At 41.7% G+C, this 17,682-nt stretch overlaps 4 protein-coding genes across 4 annotated transcripts; all 4 read left to right on the forward strand.

The window, feature by feature from the left end:
- Window positions 1-3: 3 nt before the first annotated feature.
- Window positions 4-2,129, forward strand: LOC306969753 (vomeronasal type-2 receptor 26-like; the record flags this gene model as incomplete). The annotated part of the gene is made up of 4 exons (XM_079565461.1): window positions 4-84; window positions 209-332; window positions 420-1,067; window positions 1,882-2,129. Exons 1-4 carry the CDS (start codon window positions 43-45, stop codon window positions 2,127-2,129), a joined length of 1,062 nt encoding a protein of 353 aa, XP_079421587.1. The 5' UTR covers window positions 4-42.
- A 356-nt stretch (window positions 2,130-2,485) lies between these two features.
- Window positions 2,486-10,108, forward strand: LOC306969760 (extracellular calcium-sensing receptor-like; the record flags this gene model as incomplete). Its single annotated transcript, XM_079565477.1, has 11 exons — window positions 2,486-2,622; window positions 2,689-2,959; window positions 3,170-3,967; window positions 4,390-4,450; window positions 4,601-4,735; window positions 6,437-6,644; window positions 6,713-7,001; window positions 7,306-8,124; window positions 8,301-8,531; window positions 8,939-9,062; window positions 9,195-10,108. The coding sequence occupies 11 exons, from the start codon at window positions 2,486-2,488 to the stop codon at window positions 10,106-10,108; spliced, it is 3,987 nt and encodes a 1,328-aa protein (XP_079421603.1).
- Window positions 10,109-10,624: 516 nt separating this feature from the next.
- On the forward strand, window positions 10,625-13,681 carry LOC306969777 (extracellular calcium-sensing receptor-like; the record flags this gene model as incomplete). The annotated part of the gene is made up of 7 exons (XM_079565488.1): window positions 10,625-10,630; window positions 10,721-10,854; window positions 11,012-11,309; window positions 11,378-12,160; window positions 12,228-12,455; window positions 12,531-12,654; window positions 12,768-13,681. The coding sequence occupies 7 exons, from the start codon at window positions 10,625-10,627 to the stop codon at window positions 13,679-13,681; spliced, it is 2,487 nt and encodes an 828-aa protein (XP_079421614.1).
- A 592-nt stretch (window positions 13,682-14,273) lies between these two features.
- On the forward strand, window positions 14,274-17,269 carry LOC306969785 (extracellular calcium-sensing receptor-like; the record flags this gene model as incomplete). The annotated part of the gene is made up of 6 exons (XM_079565489.1): window positions 14,274-14,452; window positions 14,613-14,910; window positions 14,979-15,761; window positions 15,829-16,056; window positions 16,133-16,256; window positions 16,356-17,269. The coding sequence occupies 6 exons, from the start codon at window positions 14,274-14,276 to the stop codon at window positions 17,267-17,269; spliced, it is 2,526 nt and encodes an 841-aa protein (XP_079421615.1).
- Between the last annotated feature and the right edge of the window lie 413 nt (window positions 17,270-17,682).

Genomic DNA, 17,682 nt, shown 5'->3' on the forward strand with positions numbered 1-17,682 from the left:
GGAAACTATGATGCTTTACTTCCTGAGGGGAAGCAATTTACAATGAATGGCAAAAATATAACATGGGCCAATCATTCAAAAAGGGTAACACAATACAAATACTGCTAGCATTATACAGTGCCTACAAAGGCATAATGTATGAATGTCAATGTGTTGCTGACATTCTCTTCATTTATGATTGTAATAAAAATGTGCCTTGTTTATGCAGAAGCCCATGTCTGTCTGCAGTCAAAGCTGTTCCCCAGGTTACCGTCAAGCTCAGATCAAAGGTAAACCTCTTTGCTGTTTCTCCTGTGTTCGCTGTGCCGTTGGAGAGATCAGTCACCAAAACAGTAAGTCACTTTAAAACCAACAGACACAATATGCATAAAGGGATGAAGAAAACGCTATTTTAAGCAACACATTTGCTGTCAATTTAGATTCAGCCAAGTGCACACAGTGCCCACTGGAGTACTGGTCCAACAAGAACAACAGCCAGTGCGTGCTGAAGGCGATTGAGTTTCTGTCTTACGGAGAGACCATGGGCGCCCTGCTCGCTGCTTTGTCCTTGTTCGGAGGATCCTTAACCATGATGGTGATGTGTGTGTTTTTCAGGTTTCGTCACACCCCTCTTGTAAAAGCTAGTAATTCTTTTCTGAGCTTCCTCTTGTTGATCTCCCTAACGCTGTGTTTCCTGTGCTCTCTCACCTTCATCGGCCGTCCCTCTGAGTGGTCATGCATGCTGCGCCACACTGCGTTTGGCGTCACTTTTGCTTTGTGCATGTCTTGTCTCCTAGCTAAGACCATAGCAGTAGTAATGGCATTTAAATCGAGAAGGCCTGGAAACACTGCGCCTCAGTGCTCCGTTCCTGTTCAGAGAACAAGCGTTTTTGTCTTTACATCATTACAAGTGTTAGTTTGTGTCTTGTGGCTGACTCTAGCTCCACCCATTCCACACAAAAATACAGCTTATGCAAAAGATAGAATCATTCTTGAGTGCCAGTTGGGATCTAATGTTGGATTCTGGGCAGTGTTAAGCTACATTGGTTTACTTGCGATTCTGTGCTTTATATTGGCGTTTCTGGCTCGTAAACTGCCTGATAACTTTAATGAGGCCAAGTTGATAACCTTCAGCATGTTGATCTTCTGTGCAGTCTGGATCACTTTCATCCCAGCTTATGTCAGCTCTCCGGGGAAGTTCACTGTCGCTGTGGAGATTTTTGCTATTCTGGCCTCTAGTTTTGGTTTACTTTTCTGCATATTTATGCCAAAATGTTACATTTTATTATTGAGACCGGAGAAAAACACAAAAAAAAACATGATGGGAAGAATCAATTAATGTGATGAGTTGATCCTGTGATGACACATAAAAAAACATACTATTGTAGAAAAATAATTGAAGAAGTGTTTTCAAATGAAGCTCAAAGCAAACTGTGGGTAACATTACTTAAAGTACAACTTTTTCAGGGGGAAAATGGTTTGGTACTGTTGCATTTGGTGTTTGTGGAATCCCAAGGTTTGATGCCTGTGCCACGTAGGGCCTTTCATTCTGGGGATTGCATGTTCTCCCTGTTCCAGCGTAGGTTTCCACCGGGTGCTCTGATGTCTCCCACCACTAAAAGCATGTATAATGGGATCCCCTCTGGTGCCACAATGAATGAGTGTGTTTGTGTGTACTAGTTTACATGCATGAGTCTTGTTCATCATCATGCACTGACACCACCAGATTAATAAATTAGATAGTATGCAAAGCCACCAACAAATAAAGGCTCAAAACTGTTTAGACCATGTATCACTGGGATTGTGTTTGATTAATTTGGAAAAGTAAATGTACTAAATTTGTTATGTAGTTAGCATTGACACTCCAATAACTAACTATACTCGTGTTGGCTTTCTTGGCTCGTAAACTGCCTGATAACTTTAATGAGGCCAAGTTCATCACGTTCAGCATGTTGATCTTCTGTGCCGTCTGGATCACGTTTATCCCAGCTTACGTCAGCTCTCCGGGAAAGTTCACTGTCGCCGTGGAGATATTTGCTATTCTGGCTTCAAGTTATGGACTACTGTTATGCATATTTGCCCCAAAATGCCACATAATTGTTTTTAAACCTGAACAGAACAAAATGAAGTTTCTGATGGGGAAACAATGATGTGATGATGTTTTAAAAAGATACAATACATTTAAAAAAGGAGCATCATAATGACAAATCAAATGATATTTTTGAACTACTACTTCATTTTGTACAATAGTGAATAAAGTATAAACCTGTCACCTTGCTCAGTTTTAACCTCCAGGGAAATGTATGCATCCACATGATTTGTCTGAACCCATGACCATCATCATCAGCAAGTATAAATCTCAGTCAGTATCGCACGCACAGGTTTCATTATTTTCCATCGTTCAAGTTTTAACATGCCTCTATGCACGGACTGCACAATGCTACTGCTTTTGATTTCGATTTGCGTTCTCTGGGCCGCAAGAGAAGAAGAGCAAAATGACTGCAAGATGATCAGGCCACTGGAACAGCCTCTTCTCTACAAAGCCGGTGATGTCTTGGTTGGAGGTGCCTTCTCCCTGCACAGCCAAATCTCACGCACTCCAACAACTTTTACAAATGCTCCGGATGCTTTGAGCTGCACCAGGTAAATGAACATAAATCAGTCGATGTTCATTGAAAAATATTTGATGATGATGTTGTTTTTTTTCAGGATTAATTCAAGGGAGCTACGATTTGCCCACACTATGATATTTGCTATAGAGGAGATTAACAACAATAATGACCTTCTGCCCAACATCTCCATTGGCTACAAGGTGCTTGATAGTTGCTGCGCAGCCCAGCAGGCAGTCATGGTTCTTATGAATGGGCAGGTGGGAGAAACCTGCTCTGGACACTCTCCCATTCACGCAATCATTGGAGCCTCTGAGTCGTCATCCACTATTGAGGTGCTGCAGACGGCGGGGGTATTCAATATACCAGTGGTAAATGGATTGTTTTTTTTTGTTTTGTTTTTACAGATGTTAGTTATGGAGTGATGTACAGTATGGCTATCCCCTTCCCTTGTGTGAAGCACTTTGGGGGACTTGACACACTTCCTGTGCTCCCAACCTAATGTGCTGACATAAAGGTGTTGTCAAAATGAACACTGGTTCTTGAAATGTGAATGATCTTGCCTGTGCTTGTTTGTTTAGATCAGCCACTTTGCCACATGTGCCTGTCTGAGTAACAGAAACGACTTCCCCACCTTCTTCAGGACAATACCTAGCGATTATTACCAGAGTCGGGCTCTTGCAAAATTAGTCAAGCACTTTGGCTGGACGTGGGTCGGCGCAGTGAGAAGTGACAATGACTACGGCAACAATGGCATGGCTACATTTGTGGCGGCAGCTGCCCAAGAAGGCGTCTGTGTAGAGTATTCAGAAGCCATTTCCAGGACGGACCTCCAGGATAAAGTCGCCAGTGTGGTCAAAACTATCCGACAAGGAACTGCAAAGGTTTTGGTGGCCTTTCTTGCTCAGGGTGAGATTGATATTCTGTTAGAGGAGGCTGTGAAGCAGAACATGACAGGAGTGCAGTGGGTGGGCAGTGAGTCCTGGATAACAGCTGGTTATCTGGCAACTCAAAGATACTCAGGAGTCTTATCGGGTTCACTCGGCTTTACTCTTCAAAAAGCAAACATCCCAGGCTTGAAAGAATTCCTCCTAAAGATTAATCCAATTAAAGATCCTCAAAACAGCCTGCTTAAAGAATTCTGGGAAGAAATATTTGGCTGTAGTTTTCAGGCTGGTGTGCAAAATCAGGTCAAGTGCACTGGATCAGAGAAACTCAGTGATGCTGACACCTCTTTCACTGATGTATCAGAGCTACGAATATCACACAACGTGTATAAGGCAGTGTATGCAGTGGCCCACGCTCTTCACAATATAATCAAATGTTTCAACGTGGTGGACCAGGACTGCATTTCACCGACTTCAATTGAGCCAATCCAAGTAAGATTAGACAATGTAACCAAATGTCCCTTCATTCTCTGTGTATAATGTATCTTACATTATCTTACAGGTGGTGGAACAACTTCAGCATATACATTTTACCCTTAAATCTGGTGACATAGTGTATTTTGACGAACATGGTGATCCTAGTGCCTCATATGAGCTTGTGAACTGGCAACAAAATGAAAATGGGGGCATTTCCTTCGTGACTGTTGGAAACTATGATGCTTTACTTCCTGAGGGGAAGCAATTTACAATGAATGGCAAAAATATAACATGGGCCAATCATTCAAAAAGGGTAACACAATACAAATACTGCTAGCATTATACAGTGCCTACAAAGGCATAATGTATGAATGTCAATGTGTTGCTGACATTCTCTTCATTTATGATTGTAATAAAAATGTGCCTTGTTTATGCAGAAGCCCATGTCTGTCTGCAGTCAAAGCTGTGCCCCAGGTTACCGTCAAGCTCAGATCAAAGGTAAACCTCTTTGCTGTTTCTCCTGTGTTCGCTGTGCAGTTGGAGAGATCAGTCACCAAAACAGTAAGTCACTTTAAAACCAACAGACACAATATGCATAAAGGGATGAAGAAAACGCTATTTTAAGCAACACATTTGCTGTCAATTTAGATTCAGCCAAGTGCACACAGTGCCCACTGGAGTACTGGTCCAACAAGAACAACAGCCAGTGCGTGCTGAAGGCGATTGAGTTTCTGTCTTACGGAGAGACCATGGGCGCCCTGCTCGCTGCTTTGTCCTTGTTCGGTGGATCCTTAACCATGATGGTGATGTGTGTGTTTTTCAGGTTTCGTCACACCCCTCTTGTAAAAGCTAGTAATTCTTTTCTGAGCTTCCTCTTGTTGATCTCCCTAACGCTGTGTTTCCTGTGCTCTCTCACCTTCATCGGCCGTCCCTCTGAGTGGTCATGCATGCTGCGCCACACTGCGTTTGGCATCACTTTTGCTTTGTGCATGTCTTGTCTCCTAGCTAAGACCATAGCAGTAGTAATGGCATTTAAATCGAGAAGGCCTGGAAACACTGCGCCTCAGTGCTCCGTTCCTGTTCAGAGAACAAGCGTTTTTGTCTTTACATCATTACAAGTGTTAGTTTGTGTCTTGTGGCTGACTCTAGCTCCACCCATTCCACACAAAAATACAGCTTATGCAAAAGATAGAATCATTCTTGAGTGCCAGTTGGGATCTAATGTTGGATTCTGGGCAGTGTTAAGCTACATTGGTTTACTTGCGATTCTGTGCTTTATATTGGCGTTTCTGGCTCGTAAACTGCCTGATAACTTTAATGAGGCCAAGTTGATAACCTTCAGCATGTTGATCTTCTGTGCAGTCTGGATCACTTTCATCCCAGCTTATGTCAGCTCTCCGGGGAAGTTCACTGTCGCTGTGGAGATTTTTGCTATTCTGGCCTCTAGTTTTGGTTTACTTTTCTGCATATTTATGCCAAAATGTTACATTTTATTATTGAGACCGGAGAAAAACACAAAAAAAAACATGATGGGAAGAATCAATTAATGTGATGAGCTGCGATGTTGATCCTGTGATGACGCATATAGAAACATACTATCGTAGAAAAATAATCGAAGAAGTGTTTTCAAATGAAGCTCAAAGCAAACTGTGGGTAAAGTACTACTTTTTCAGGGGGAAAGTGGTTGTACGCCGTTGCATTTGTTTGTGAAATCCCAGGGTTTGATGCCTGTGCCACGTAGGGCCTTTCATTCTGGGGATTGCATGTTCTCCCTGTTCCAGCGTAGGTTTCCACCGGGTGCTCTGGGGTCTCCCACCACTAAAAGCATGTACAATAGGAACCCCTCTGGGGCCACAATGAATGAGTGTGTTTGTGTGTACTAGTGCGATGGATGGAAGATAGCCCGCATGGCTGCAATCTGGTGTGGCATGTTTACATGCATGAGTCTTGTTCATCATCATGCATTGCCACAAACAGATTAGCAATTAGATAGTATGTAAAGCCACCAACAAATAAAGGCTCAAAATTGTTTAGACCACACACCACTGGGATCGTGTTTGATTAATTTTGAAAAATAAATGTACTAAATTTGTTATGTAGTATTGTCGCTCCAATAACTAACTATACTCACTCTTTTGTGTAGAGCATACATATAGATATTTTTTCCCCCATGTTTTATTTTTTTCAGTATATCAAGACTGGGCAATGCAATTTGTTTTACTGGTTATATGTTATGTGTATGAGTAACAAAAAACATGACAAGTCATTAGCTAAGACATTGAGACATAATGAAAGATCTCATTGGCTTAAACCATTTGTATTCACACCTGATGAACTGTGATTGGTTGAGAGAAACTCATCCACCTCTAACAATGCACCTGAGCCCCTTTGCAATTGTGCCGGTGCCCGAAGGAAAAATGCTATAAAATACCAAGTGTGGAGGGTTGTCTTCTTTGCCACGACCCATAGGATTAGTGTGAACAGCCATGTTACTGCTCGCAGCTATACTCCTTCTGACTTGTATGTCTGTCAGAGGAAGTCATCCCCTCTGTAAAACGTATGCGATCAAAGAGATGTCCCAGTTTACCAAGGAAGGGGACATCAACATTGGAGGCATATTCTCCTTCCACCAAAACCCTCTCAGTGTACATCAGACTTTCCAAGTCAACCCTGGAACTATACAGTGCAATGGGTAAGCTCTTTGTAATAGGATGATTGTTTTTTTGTAACTTACAGTGGAATGTGTCTGTATTTTTTCAGGCTGGATCCCGGTGAGCTTCAGTATGCATACACCATGATGTTTGCCATAGAGGAGATTAACAATAGCACAGAGCTTCTGCCTGATGTGACACTGGGCTATAGGATCTTTGACTCCTGCCCAAGTATCCCCTTGTCTGTTCGTGCCTCACTAAATCTCATGAACCGTTTTGAGAGTGCGGGGGATCAGAGTTGTGAGACGCTCTCCACTGTGCATGCAGTCATAGGGGAAACCACCTCTACCTCCACCATTGGTATCGCACGCACCATGGGACCCTTCCATATACCTGTAGTGAGTGTATGCCACACAGTTATTGGTTGTTTCATATAACATCTGTTGATGTCAAAAGGTCCTGTTGAGGGGAGCAGTTGCTGTCTCAATGTCAAACAAGCATTTATGGACAGTATTGTTCAATGTCCACAAACACAAAACTGTTCTCACGTGTGTTTAAGTAATGCTGAAAGATTAGCCCTAAACCATATGCCAAAACATATGAAAATCAACCCTTTAGCGGCTGACCAAAGGTTTTTCCTGTCAGCCCTGTCCATTCTTACTCTATGCCCGTAGCATAACTGACTTATCTCCTCTCTTCCAGATCAGCCATTCTGCCACTTGTGCTTGCCTTAGCAACAGGAGAGACTACCCTTCTTTCTTCAGAACAATACCCAGTGACCTATACCAAAGCAAAGCACTGGCTAAACTTGTCAAACATCTGGGCTGGACATGGGTTGGTGCTATCCGAACCAGAAGTGATTATGGAAATGGGGGCATGGCTACTTTTATGCAAGCCGCTGCAAAGGAAGGAGTTTGTGTGGAGTATTCTGTGGCTATTTACAGAACGGACCCTAAAAAATGGTTCTTGGAAGTTGTGGAAATCATCAAAAAATCGACTTCTAAAGTCATCGTGGCATTTGCAGATGGCACGGACTTAGACATTCTCATAAAGGAACTCCATGCTCAGCATGTGACAGGGCTTCAGTGGGTGGGCAGTGAGGGCTGGATCACGTATCGCTACATTGCCTCCGCCGACAATTATGCCGTTGTACAGGGAGCAGTGGGGTTTGCTGCCCTCAATGCACATATCCCCAGGCTGCAGGAGTTTCTGGCCAACAGTAGGCCCTCCACTCAATCTGGAGATCAGGGTCTGCATGAATTATGGGAATCTGTGTTCAAATGTACTCCACATGCCAAATCTGATACTACATCTTTATTGCCTGTGTGTAGCGGGAGTGAATCCTTATGGGATACAGACTCGCGCTTCACAGATGTGTCAGATGCCAGTCTGTTGAATAATGTGTACAAGGCCACATATGCTATAGCCCATGCAGTGCATAAGCTTTTTACATGTCAAGAAAGACTCGGACCGTTTGAGAACAACTCCTGTGCTGAAAGAGGCAATGTTAAACCATGGCAGGTAATAGTAAATAAACAATTTAAGGAGCATTTTAGGATTTATGTTCAAGATATAACTACAAAACCTCTGAAAAGAAAACTTGCATGTTGAAAAGGTGTATTGTTTTAAATGCAGTTGTATACAATTTCCACAATATTTAATCCTTCCAAATTGCATTTGATGTTTTGTCCTTACAGGTTTTGCATTACCTAACGCAAGTCAATTTCACCACAAAGATTGGTGAGAATGTGTTTTTTGATGAGGTGGGCGACCCTGTGGCCCGATACGCTCTGGTGAACTGGCAAATGGACAAAAAAAGTTATATACTTTTCAACACTATTGGATACTATGACGCCTCTCAACCAGAAGGTCAACAGTTTGACATGACAAGGGGTGAAAAAGCTGTATGGGCAGGCCACAGTTCAGAGGTACACAAATATACAGTATGACTCTATAACGCACAAACAATCAATTCACTTTTTCTTTGTACAGTTTTATTATCAGACAGAAATGATAACATTTGTGTGGGAAACACAACATTGAGTATGAATCTTGACATAAAATGAAAAACTATAAACTATAAAGTTGCCCCTTCATGAAAGTCTAAACCACTGCCCCAATAATTAGAGTAAAATTATCCAAATTATTAATTTGCACCAAATGTATGACCACATTTTTCGAATTATTTGCCCTTTACACACATATATTTTGATACAGGCTGTATGTTATATTTTGTTGGAAAAAGAGCATGATTCACATTGATCATTGTGACCCCACACATAGGCGTAAAATATGGGGGGATATTTTACCAAACACTACGTCTTTAACCCCACAGGTTCCCAGATCTGTGTGCAGTGAGAGCTGTCGCCCCGGGACACGTCGGGCCTTTGTTAAAGGGAAACCAGTCTGTTGTTTTGACTGCATCACTTGTGCTGACGGAGAGTACAGCAATAGCACCAGTGAGAACCCGGGACTCTTGGCCGTTACTCTTGCCTTCATTACGCTATTCATGGGCAAAATAACCACTGCTACTTATATACACTTTCTCAAGACGTGGATGTGGCACAGCCTAAAAATATTTATCCTTTCAGATGCTGTGAAATGCCACAAATGTCCTTCAGAATACAAGTCAAATGCCAAGAGGACTAAGTGTGATCTGAAAGCAATCGAGTACCTCACCTACAGGGAACTTATGGGTGTACTCCTTGTCTCTTTTTCGGTCTTTGGTGCTTGCTTGGCTATGACAATAGCATTGATATTTTTTCACTATAGACAGACACCAGTAGTGAGAGCAAATAATTCAGAAATGAGCTTCCTGCTGCTCTTCTCCCTGACCTTGTGCTTCCTGTGCTCTCTGACCTTCATCGGCCGTCCCTCTGAGTGGTCATGCATGTTGCGCCACACAGCGTTCGGCATCACCTTTGTCCTCTGTATCTCCTGTGTTCTGGGGAAGACTATAGTGGTGCTGATGGCCTTCAGAGCCACACTTCCAGGCAGTAATGTCATGAAATGGTTCGGGCCTCTTCAGCAGAGACTCAGTGTTCTTGCTTTCACACTGGTACAAGTTGTAATATGCATCTTATGGTTAACAATCAACCCTCCGTTCCCCTTAAAAAATATGAACCACTATAAAGAGAAAATTATACTTGAGTGCGCTTTAGGTTCAGCCATTGGCTTCTGGGCTGTACTCGGATACATTGGCCTGTTGGCTGTTTTATGTTTTGTGTTGGCTTTCTTGGCTCGTAAACTTCCTAATAACTTTAATGAGGCCAAGTTCATCACTTTCAGCATGTTGATCTTCTGTGCCGTCTGGATCACTTTCATCCCAGCTTATGTCAGCTCTCCAGGAAAGTTCACTGTTGCCGTGGAGATATTTGCAATTCTGGCTTCCAGTTATGGGCTATTATTTTGCATATTTTTGCCTAAATGCTACATCCTTTTATTAAAACCTGAGCACAATACAAAGAAACATCTGATGGGCAAAGTCTCTCACAGAGGACTGTAAAGCTACAATACAAAACAAAGGATAAACTGTGATGATGTAAAAGGTTTTCATGAAAAGTAAAACTCTTGAAATAAATTTAATGATCATCGTTGATTGCGTTGTGTTATTCATGAGTAAATCCAAAGACAAGTGAGGTACTTTTAAGTGAAAATTTAATGGCAAGCGTACTAAACAATTTGAAGAGTTCATTTGCAAAAGCAGAAATCTACATTTTTTAAATTTTTTGTCAGAATTGTTCTGGATATTTGACATACTCTACAGATGACACTTGTGAAGCGAAAGTTGTAAAAATGTGATTAAGAACTTGTGACTTTATATTTTCATGGCACTGAAACACTGCTATGTAAAGAGAAATGTGCAAGCATAAGTTGAATTCTGTTTTTGTGAATCAACTCTTCATTTATACATTGATATAAGAACATTCAACCTCCACATGAGATCACGTGATGTCACTGTGTTATAAAAACACAATGAGTGTACTGCTCTCAGTGAACTGCCACTCGCAGGCCCACACCAATGATGGTCAGACACTCAGACTGTAGTGGTTTGGCTTTACTTTGTCTGCTCATGAAGGCTTCTTTGTTACATAGTAAAGACAATATTTGTTTTAAGAGAGGGGATCAAGGAAACTTAAGCTTTTTGAAGGATGGTGAAGTTTTTTTGGGGGGGCTTATTTCTTTTCATGACAGCTGGATAATCAGGCAGAATAATTATACTCAAAAACCACTGCCACTGCAGTGCGTCAGGTAAGTTACACACTCCATCATTATACCCTCAAGGAAATACCATTAGCTCTGTTCATGTTTTAACAATGTATGTTTTTTATCATAATGAATTCATGTACATTACACAAATAGAGTGTACTAAATAAGAGTGGTAAAACAAGTATCTGTATGTTCTCAGCTTAAATATCAGGAATTTCCAGTTTGCACAGGCTATGCTCTTTGCAATAGCAGAGATAAACAACAGTTCAGACCTGCTGCCAGGTGTCTCTTTGGGATATAAGATGTATGATTCTTGTGGATCCACTCCTCATGCAGTTGCAAGAGCACTAGCCCTCGCTAACGGCAATGAAGCAACATTTGTTTCCTCTGAAACACCATGCACCAGATCAGCACAAGTGCAGGCTATTCTGGGAGTGAGTGGTTCCTCAATGAGCATGGCCATAGCTACCGTCATTGGACCATTTCATTTACCACTGGTGTGTGGATTTGTTACTGAAATGTAACGATTGATTTCAAATATGCTCATGATTGTTCCCTCCCTCAGATCAGCCACTTTGCCACTTGTGCCTGTCTGAGTGACAAAGCCAAATACCCCTCTTTCTTCAGGACTATACCCAGTGACCTGTACCAGAGCAGAGCCCTGGCCCAGCTGGTCAGACACTTTGGCTGGACATGGGTGGGAGCCATCAGATCAAATGATGATTATGGCAACGATGGCATGGCCGCTTTTACTGAAACAGCCAATGAGCTGGGCATCTGTTTGGAGTATTCTGTGCCTTTATACAGAACTGACCCTCCTGAAAAAATACTCAGTATAGTCAATATAATCAAACAATCCACTTCCAAAGTTATTGTCACTTTTATTCAACCTAAGGACATTATCATTCTGATCAGAGCCTTATCTGAACACAATGTGACGGGTCACCAATGGGTTGGCACAGAGGCCTGGATCATTGATTCTAAAACAGTGGCTATGAATAAGCACCACATTCTGGACGGGGCTTTAGGGTTGTCCATCCCAGAGGCTCATGTCCGCGGCATTCAAGAGTTTATGATGGATGTGAAGCCTTTAAACTCATCTGGTAATCAGTTGTTCACAAAGTTTTGGGAAGCTCTGTTCAGCTGTGAATTTAATTCAAAGAACAACCACAAACGATGTACAGGAGCTGAAGACCTGAGTGATGTGCACAACAGCTTCACCGACATGTCACTGATGCCGATCTTCAACAATGTCTATAAGGGAGTGTATGCAGTGGCTCATGCCCTGCACAAAATCTTCAAATGTAACAAAACCTGTGACACGAATGTGACTCTGGATCCATCCATGGTGCGTATGGTGACAAGTGTTGTTGCCTGCTCACTCAAGTACCTAAATGATTGTATGTTTTTATTAGACTCTGCAGCATCTAAGAAACATTCATTTCCAAACCAAAGAAGGAGAAGAAGTTTATTTCAATGAAAAAGGAGACCCTGCTGCTAAATATGAAATTATAAACTGGCAGCCTACAGCACAGGGCACAGTGGAGTTTGTCACAGTTGGTTTGTATGATGCTTCTTTACCTGTGGACCGACAGCTGAAACTACAAAACACATCTCTATTTTGGGCACAGAATTCAAAGCAGGGGAGTAATTCATGGAGGCTACAATATGAAGCAGTATAGTAGCTTTATAAATATGCAGTTCATGTTTTTCTATAGGTGCCAGAATCCATTTGTAGCAAACCATGTTTACCAGGAACACGTAAAGTCCTCCAGAAAGGAAAGCCTGTTTGCTGTTTTGACTGTACACCCTGTGCAGAGGGAGAAATAAGTAACACTACAGGTTTCAAGGATTAAAATGTTACACATTTGCCAAGATGATGTATCTCATTGCAACAGATTTTGTTTAAACATTGTCACAGGCATTGACAGATTTTTTTCTCTGAATATTTACAGACTCCATCACATGTATCCAATGCCCTCCAGATTTTTGGTCCAATGCCCAAAGAGTCGCTTGTGTGAAGAAGGAAACAGAGTTTCTGTCTTATGAAGAAATAATGGGAGCTCTACTCACAGCTGCATCTTTATTAGGGACCTGCATGACTTGTGTTGTGGCCTGGATTTTCCTTAAATACAGAAAAACTCCAATTGTGAGAGCTAATAACTCTGAGCTGAGCTTCCTGTTGCTCTTCTCCCTGAGCCTGTGTTTCCTGTGCTCTCTGACCTTCATCGGCCGTCCCTCTGAGTGGTCCTGTATGCTGCGCCACACAGCGTTCGGCATCACCTTTGTCCTCTGTATCTCCTGTGTTCTGGGGAAGACTATAGTGGTGCTGATGGCCTTCAGAGCCACACTTCCAGGCAGTAATGTCATGAAGTGGTTCGGGCCTCTTCAGCAGAGACTCAGTGTTCTTGCTTTCACACTGGTACAAGTTGTAATATGCATCTTATGGTTAACAATCAACCCTCCGTTCCCCTTAAAAAATATGAACCACTTTGAAGAGAAAATTATACTTGAGTGCGCTTTAGGTTCAGCCATTGGCTTCTGGGCTGTACTGGGATACATTGGCCTGTTGGCTGTTTTATGTTTTGTGTTGGCTTTCTTGGCTCGTAAACTTCCTAATAACTTTAATGAGGCCAAGTTCATCACTTTCAGCATGTTGATCTTCTGTGCCGTCTGGATCACTTTCATCCCAGCTTATGTCAGCTCTCCAGGAAAGTTCACTGTTGCCGTGGAGATATTTGCAATTCTGGCTTCCAGTTATGGGCTATTGTTTTGCATATTTTTGCCTAAATGCTACATCCTTTTATTAAAACCTGAGCACAATACAAAGAAAAATCTGATGGGCAAAGTCTCTCACAGAGGACTGTAAAGTTACAATACAAAACAAAGGATAAACTGTGATGATGTAAAATGTTTTCATGAAAAGTAAAACCCTGGATTGAAATAAATGTTATGATCATCGTTGGTTGCGTTGTGTCATTCATGAGTAAATCCAAAGACAAGTGAGGTACTTTTAAGTGAAAAACTAAATATTTGAAGAGTTCATTTGCAAAAGCAGAAATCTCCGTTTTTTATTTTTTGTCAGAATTGTTTTGGATATTTGTTACTGTACTCTACAGATGACACTCGTGAACCTAAAGTTATGTAAATTTGATTAAGAACTTGTGACTTTATATTTTCATGGCACTGAAACAGACCTGGTAATGAAAAACACTGCCATGTAAAGAGAAATGTGCAAGGATACGTTGAATTTTTTCAATGGCGCTGATCTGTTTTTGTAAATTAACTCTTCATTCATACATTGAGATAAGAACATTCAACCTCCACATGAGATCACGTGATGTTACTGTGATATAAAAACACAATGAGTGTACTGCTCTCAGTGAACTGCCACTCGCAGGCCCACACCAATGATGGTCAGACACTCAGACTGTAGTGGTTTGGCTTTACTTTGTCTGCTCATGAAGGCTGCTTTGTTACATACTAAAGACAACATTTGTTTTAAGAGAGGGGATCAAAGAAGCTTCAGTTTTTTGAAGGATGGTGAAGTTTTGTTGGGGGGGCTTATTTCTTTTCATGACAGCTGGATAATCAGGCAGAATAATTATACTCAAAAACCACTGCCACTGCAGTGCGTCAGGTAAGTTACACACTCCATCATTATACCCTCATGGAAATACCATTAGCTCTGTTCATGTTTTAACAATGTATGTTTGTTTTTTTAGCAAAATGAATGTATGTACATTACACAAATAGAGTGTACTAAATAAGAGTGGTAAAACAAGTATCTCTGTTCTCAGTTTAAATATTAGGAGTTTCCAGTTTGCACAGGCTATGCTCTTTGCAATAGCAGAGATAAACAACAGTTCAGACCTGCTGCCAGGTGTCTCTTTGGGATATAAGATGTATGATTCTTGTGGATCCACTCCTCATGGAGTTGCAGGAGCACTAGCCCTCGCTAACGGCAATGAAGCAACATTTGTTTCCTCTGAAATGCCATGCACCAGATCAGCACAAGTGCAGGCTATTCTGGGAGTGAGTGCATCCTCAATGAGCATGGCCATAGCTACCATCATTGGACCATTTCATTTACCACTGGTGTGTGGATTTGTTACTGAAATGTAACGATTGATTTCAAATATGCTCATGATTGTTCCCTCCTTCAGATCAGCCACTTTGCCACTTGTGCCTGTCTGAGTGACAAAGCCAAATACCCCTCTTTCTTCAGGACTATACCCAGTGACCTGTACCAGAGCAGAGCCCTGGCCCAGCTGGTCAGACACTTTGGCTGGACATGGGTGGGAGCCATCAGATCAAATGATGATTATGGCAACAATGGCATGGCCACTTTTACTGAAACAGCCAATGAGCTGGGCATCTGTTTGGAGTATTCTGTGCCTTTATACAGAACTGACCCTCCTGAAAAATTACTCAGTATAGTCAATATAATCAAACAATCCACTTCCAAAGTTATTGTCACTTTTATGCAACCTAAGGACATTATCATTCTGATCAGAGCCTTATCTGATCACAATGTGACGGGTCACCAGTGGGTTGGCACAGAGGCCTGGATCTTTGATTCGAAAACAGTGGCTATGAATAAGCACCACATTCTGGACGGGGCTATAGGGTTGTCCATCCCAGAGGCTCATGTCCGCGGCATTCAAGAGTTTATGATGGATGTGAAGCCTTTAAACTCATCTGGTAATCAGTTGTTCACAAAGTTTTGGGAAGCTCTGTTCAGCTGTGAATTTAATTCAAAGAACAACCACAAACGATGTACAGGAGCTGAAGACCTGAGTGATGTGCACAACAGCTTCACCGACATGTCACTGATGCCGATCTTCAACAATGTCTATAAGGGAGTGTATGCAGTGGCTCATGCCCTGCACAAAATCCTCAAATGTAACAAAACCTGTGACACGAATGTGACTCTTGATCCATCCATGGTGCGTATGGTGACAAGTGTTGTTGCCTGCTCACTCAAGTACTTAAATGATTGTATGTTTTTATTAGACTCTGCAGCATCTAAAAAACATTCGTTTCCAAACCAAAGAAGGAGAAGAGGTTTATTTCAATGAAAAAGGTGACCCTGCTGCTAAATATGAAATTATAAACTGGCAGCCTACGGCACAGGGCACAGTGGAGTTTGTCACAGTTGGTTTGTATGATTCTTCTTTACCTGTGGACCGACAGCTGAAACTACAAAACACATCTCTATTTTGGGCACAGAATTCAAAGCAGGGGAGTTATTCACGGAGGCTACAATATGAAGCAGTATAGTAGCTTTATAAATATGCAGTTCATGTTTTTTCTGCAGGTGCCAGAATCCATTTGTAGCAAACCATGTTTACCAGGAACACGTAAAGTCCTCCAGAAAGGAAAGCCTGTTTGCTGTTATGACTGTACACCCTGTGCAGAGGGAGAAATCAGTAACACTACAGGTTTCAAAGATTTATATGTTACACATTTGCCAAGATGATGTATCTCATATTAAACTTTGTCACAGACATTGACTGATTTTTTTCTCTGAATATTTACAGACTCCATCACCTGTATCCAATGCTCTCCAGATTTTTGGTCCAATGCCCAAAGAGTCGCTTGTGTGAAGAAGAAAACAGAGTTTTTATCGTATGAAGAAATAATGGGAGCTCTACTCACAGCTGCCTCTTTATTAGGGACCTGCATGACTTGTGTTGTGGCCTGGATTTTCCTCAAGTACAGGAAAACTCCAATTGTGAGAGCTAATAACTCTGAGCTGAGCTTCCTGTTGCTCCTCTCCCTGAGCCTGTGTTTCCTGTGCTCTCTGACCTTCATCGGCCGTCCCTCTAAGTGGTCCTGTATGCTGCGCCACACAGCGTTCGGCATCACCTTTGTCCTCTGTATCTCCTGTGTTCTGGGGAAGACTATAGTGGTGCTGATGGCCTTCAGAGCCACACTTCCAGGCAGTAATGTCATGAAGTGGTTCGGGCCTCTTCAGCAGAGACTCAGTGTTCTGGCTTTCACACTGGTACAAGTTGTAATATGCATCTTATGGTTAACAATCAACCCTCCGTTCCCCTTAAAAAACATGAACCACTTTGAAGAGAAAATTATACTTGAGTGCGCTTTAGGTTCAACCATTGGCTTCTGGGCTGTACTCGGATACATAGGCCTGTTGGCTGTTTTATGTTTTGTGTTGGCTTTCTTGGCTCGTAAACTTCCTAATAACTTTAATGAGGCCAAATTCATCACTTTCAGCATGTTGATCTTCTGTGCCGTCTGGATCACTTTCATCCCAGCTTATGTCAGCTCTCCAGGAAAGTTCACTGTTGCCGTGGAGATATTTGCAATTCTGGCTTCCAGTTATGGGCTATTGTTTTGCATATTTTTGCCTAAATGCTACATCCTTTTATTAAAACCTGAGCACAATACAAAGAAACATCTGATGGGCAAAGTCTCTCAGAGAGGACTGTAAAGTTACAATACAAAACAAAGGATGAACTTTGATGATGTAAAAGGTTTTCATGAAAAGTAAAACTGTGGATTTAAACAGCTTTGAAATAAATGTGATCATCATCGTTGGTTACATTGTGTTTTTCATGAGTAAATCCAAAGACAAGTATAGTACCTTTAAGTGAAAATTTAATGGCAAGCGTACTAAACAATTTGAAGAGTTCATTTGCAAAAGCAGAAATCTAAGTTTTTTTATTTTTGTCAGAATTGTTTTGGATATGTGTTACTGTACTCTACAGATGACACTTGTGAAGCTAAAGTTGTGTAAATTTGATTATCTTGTGACTTTATATTTTCATGGCACTGAAACAGACCTGGTAATGAAAAACACTGCTATGTAAAGAGAAATGCAAGCATACGTTGATTTTTTTTCAG

Source organism: Gobius niger (assembly GCF_951799975.1).
Source record: "Gobius niger genome assembly, chromosome: 1".
NCBI lineage: Eukaryota > Metazoa > Chordata > Actinopteri > Gobiiformes > Gobiidae > Gobius > Gobius niger.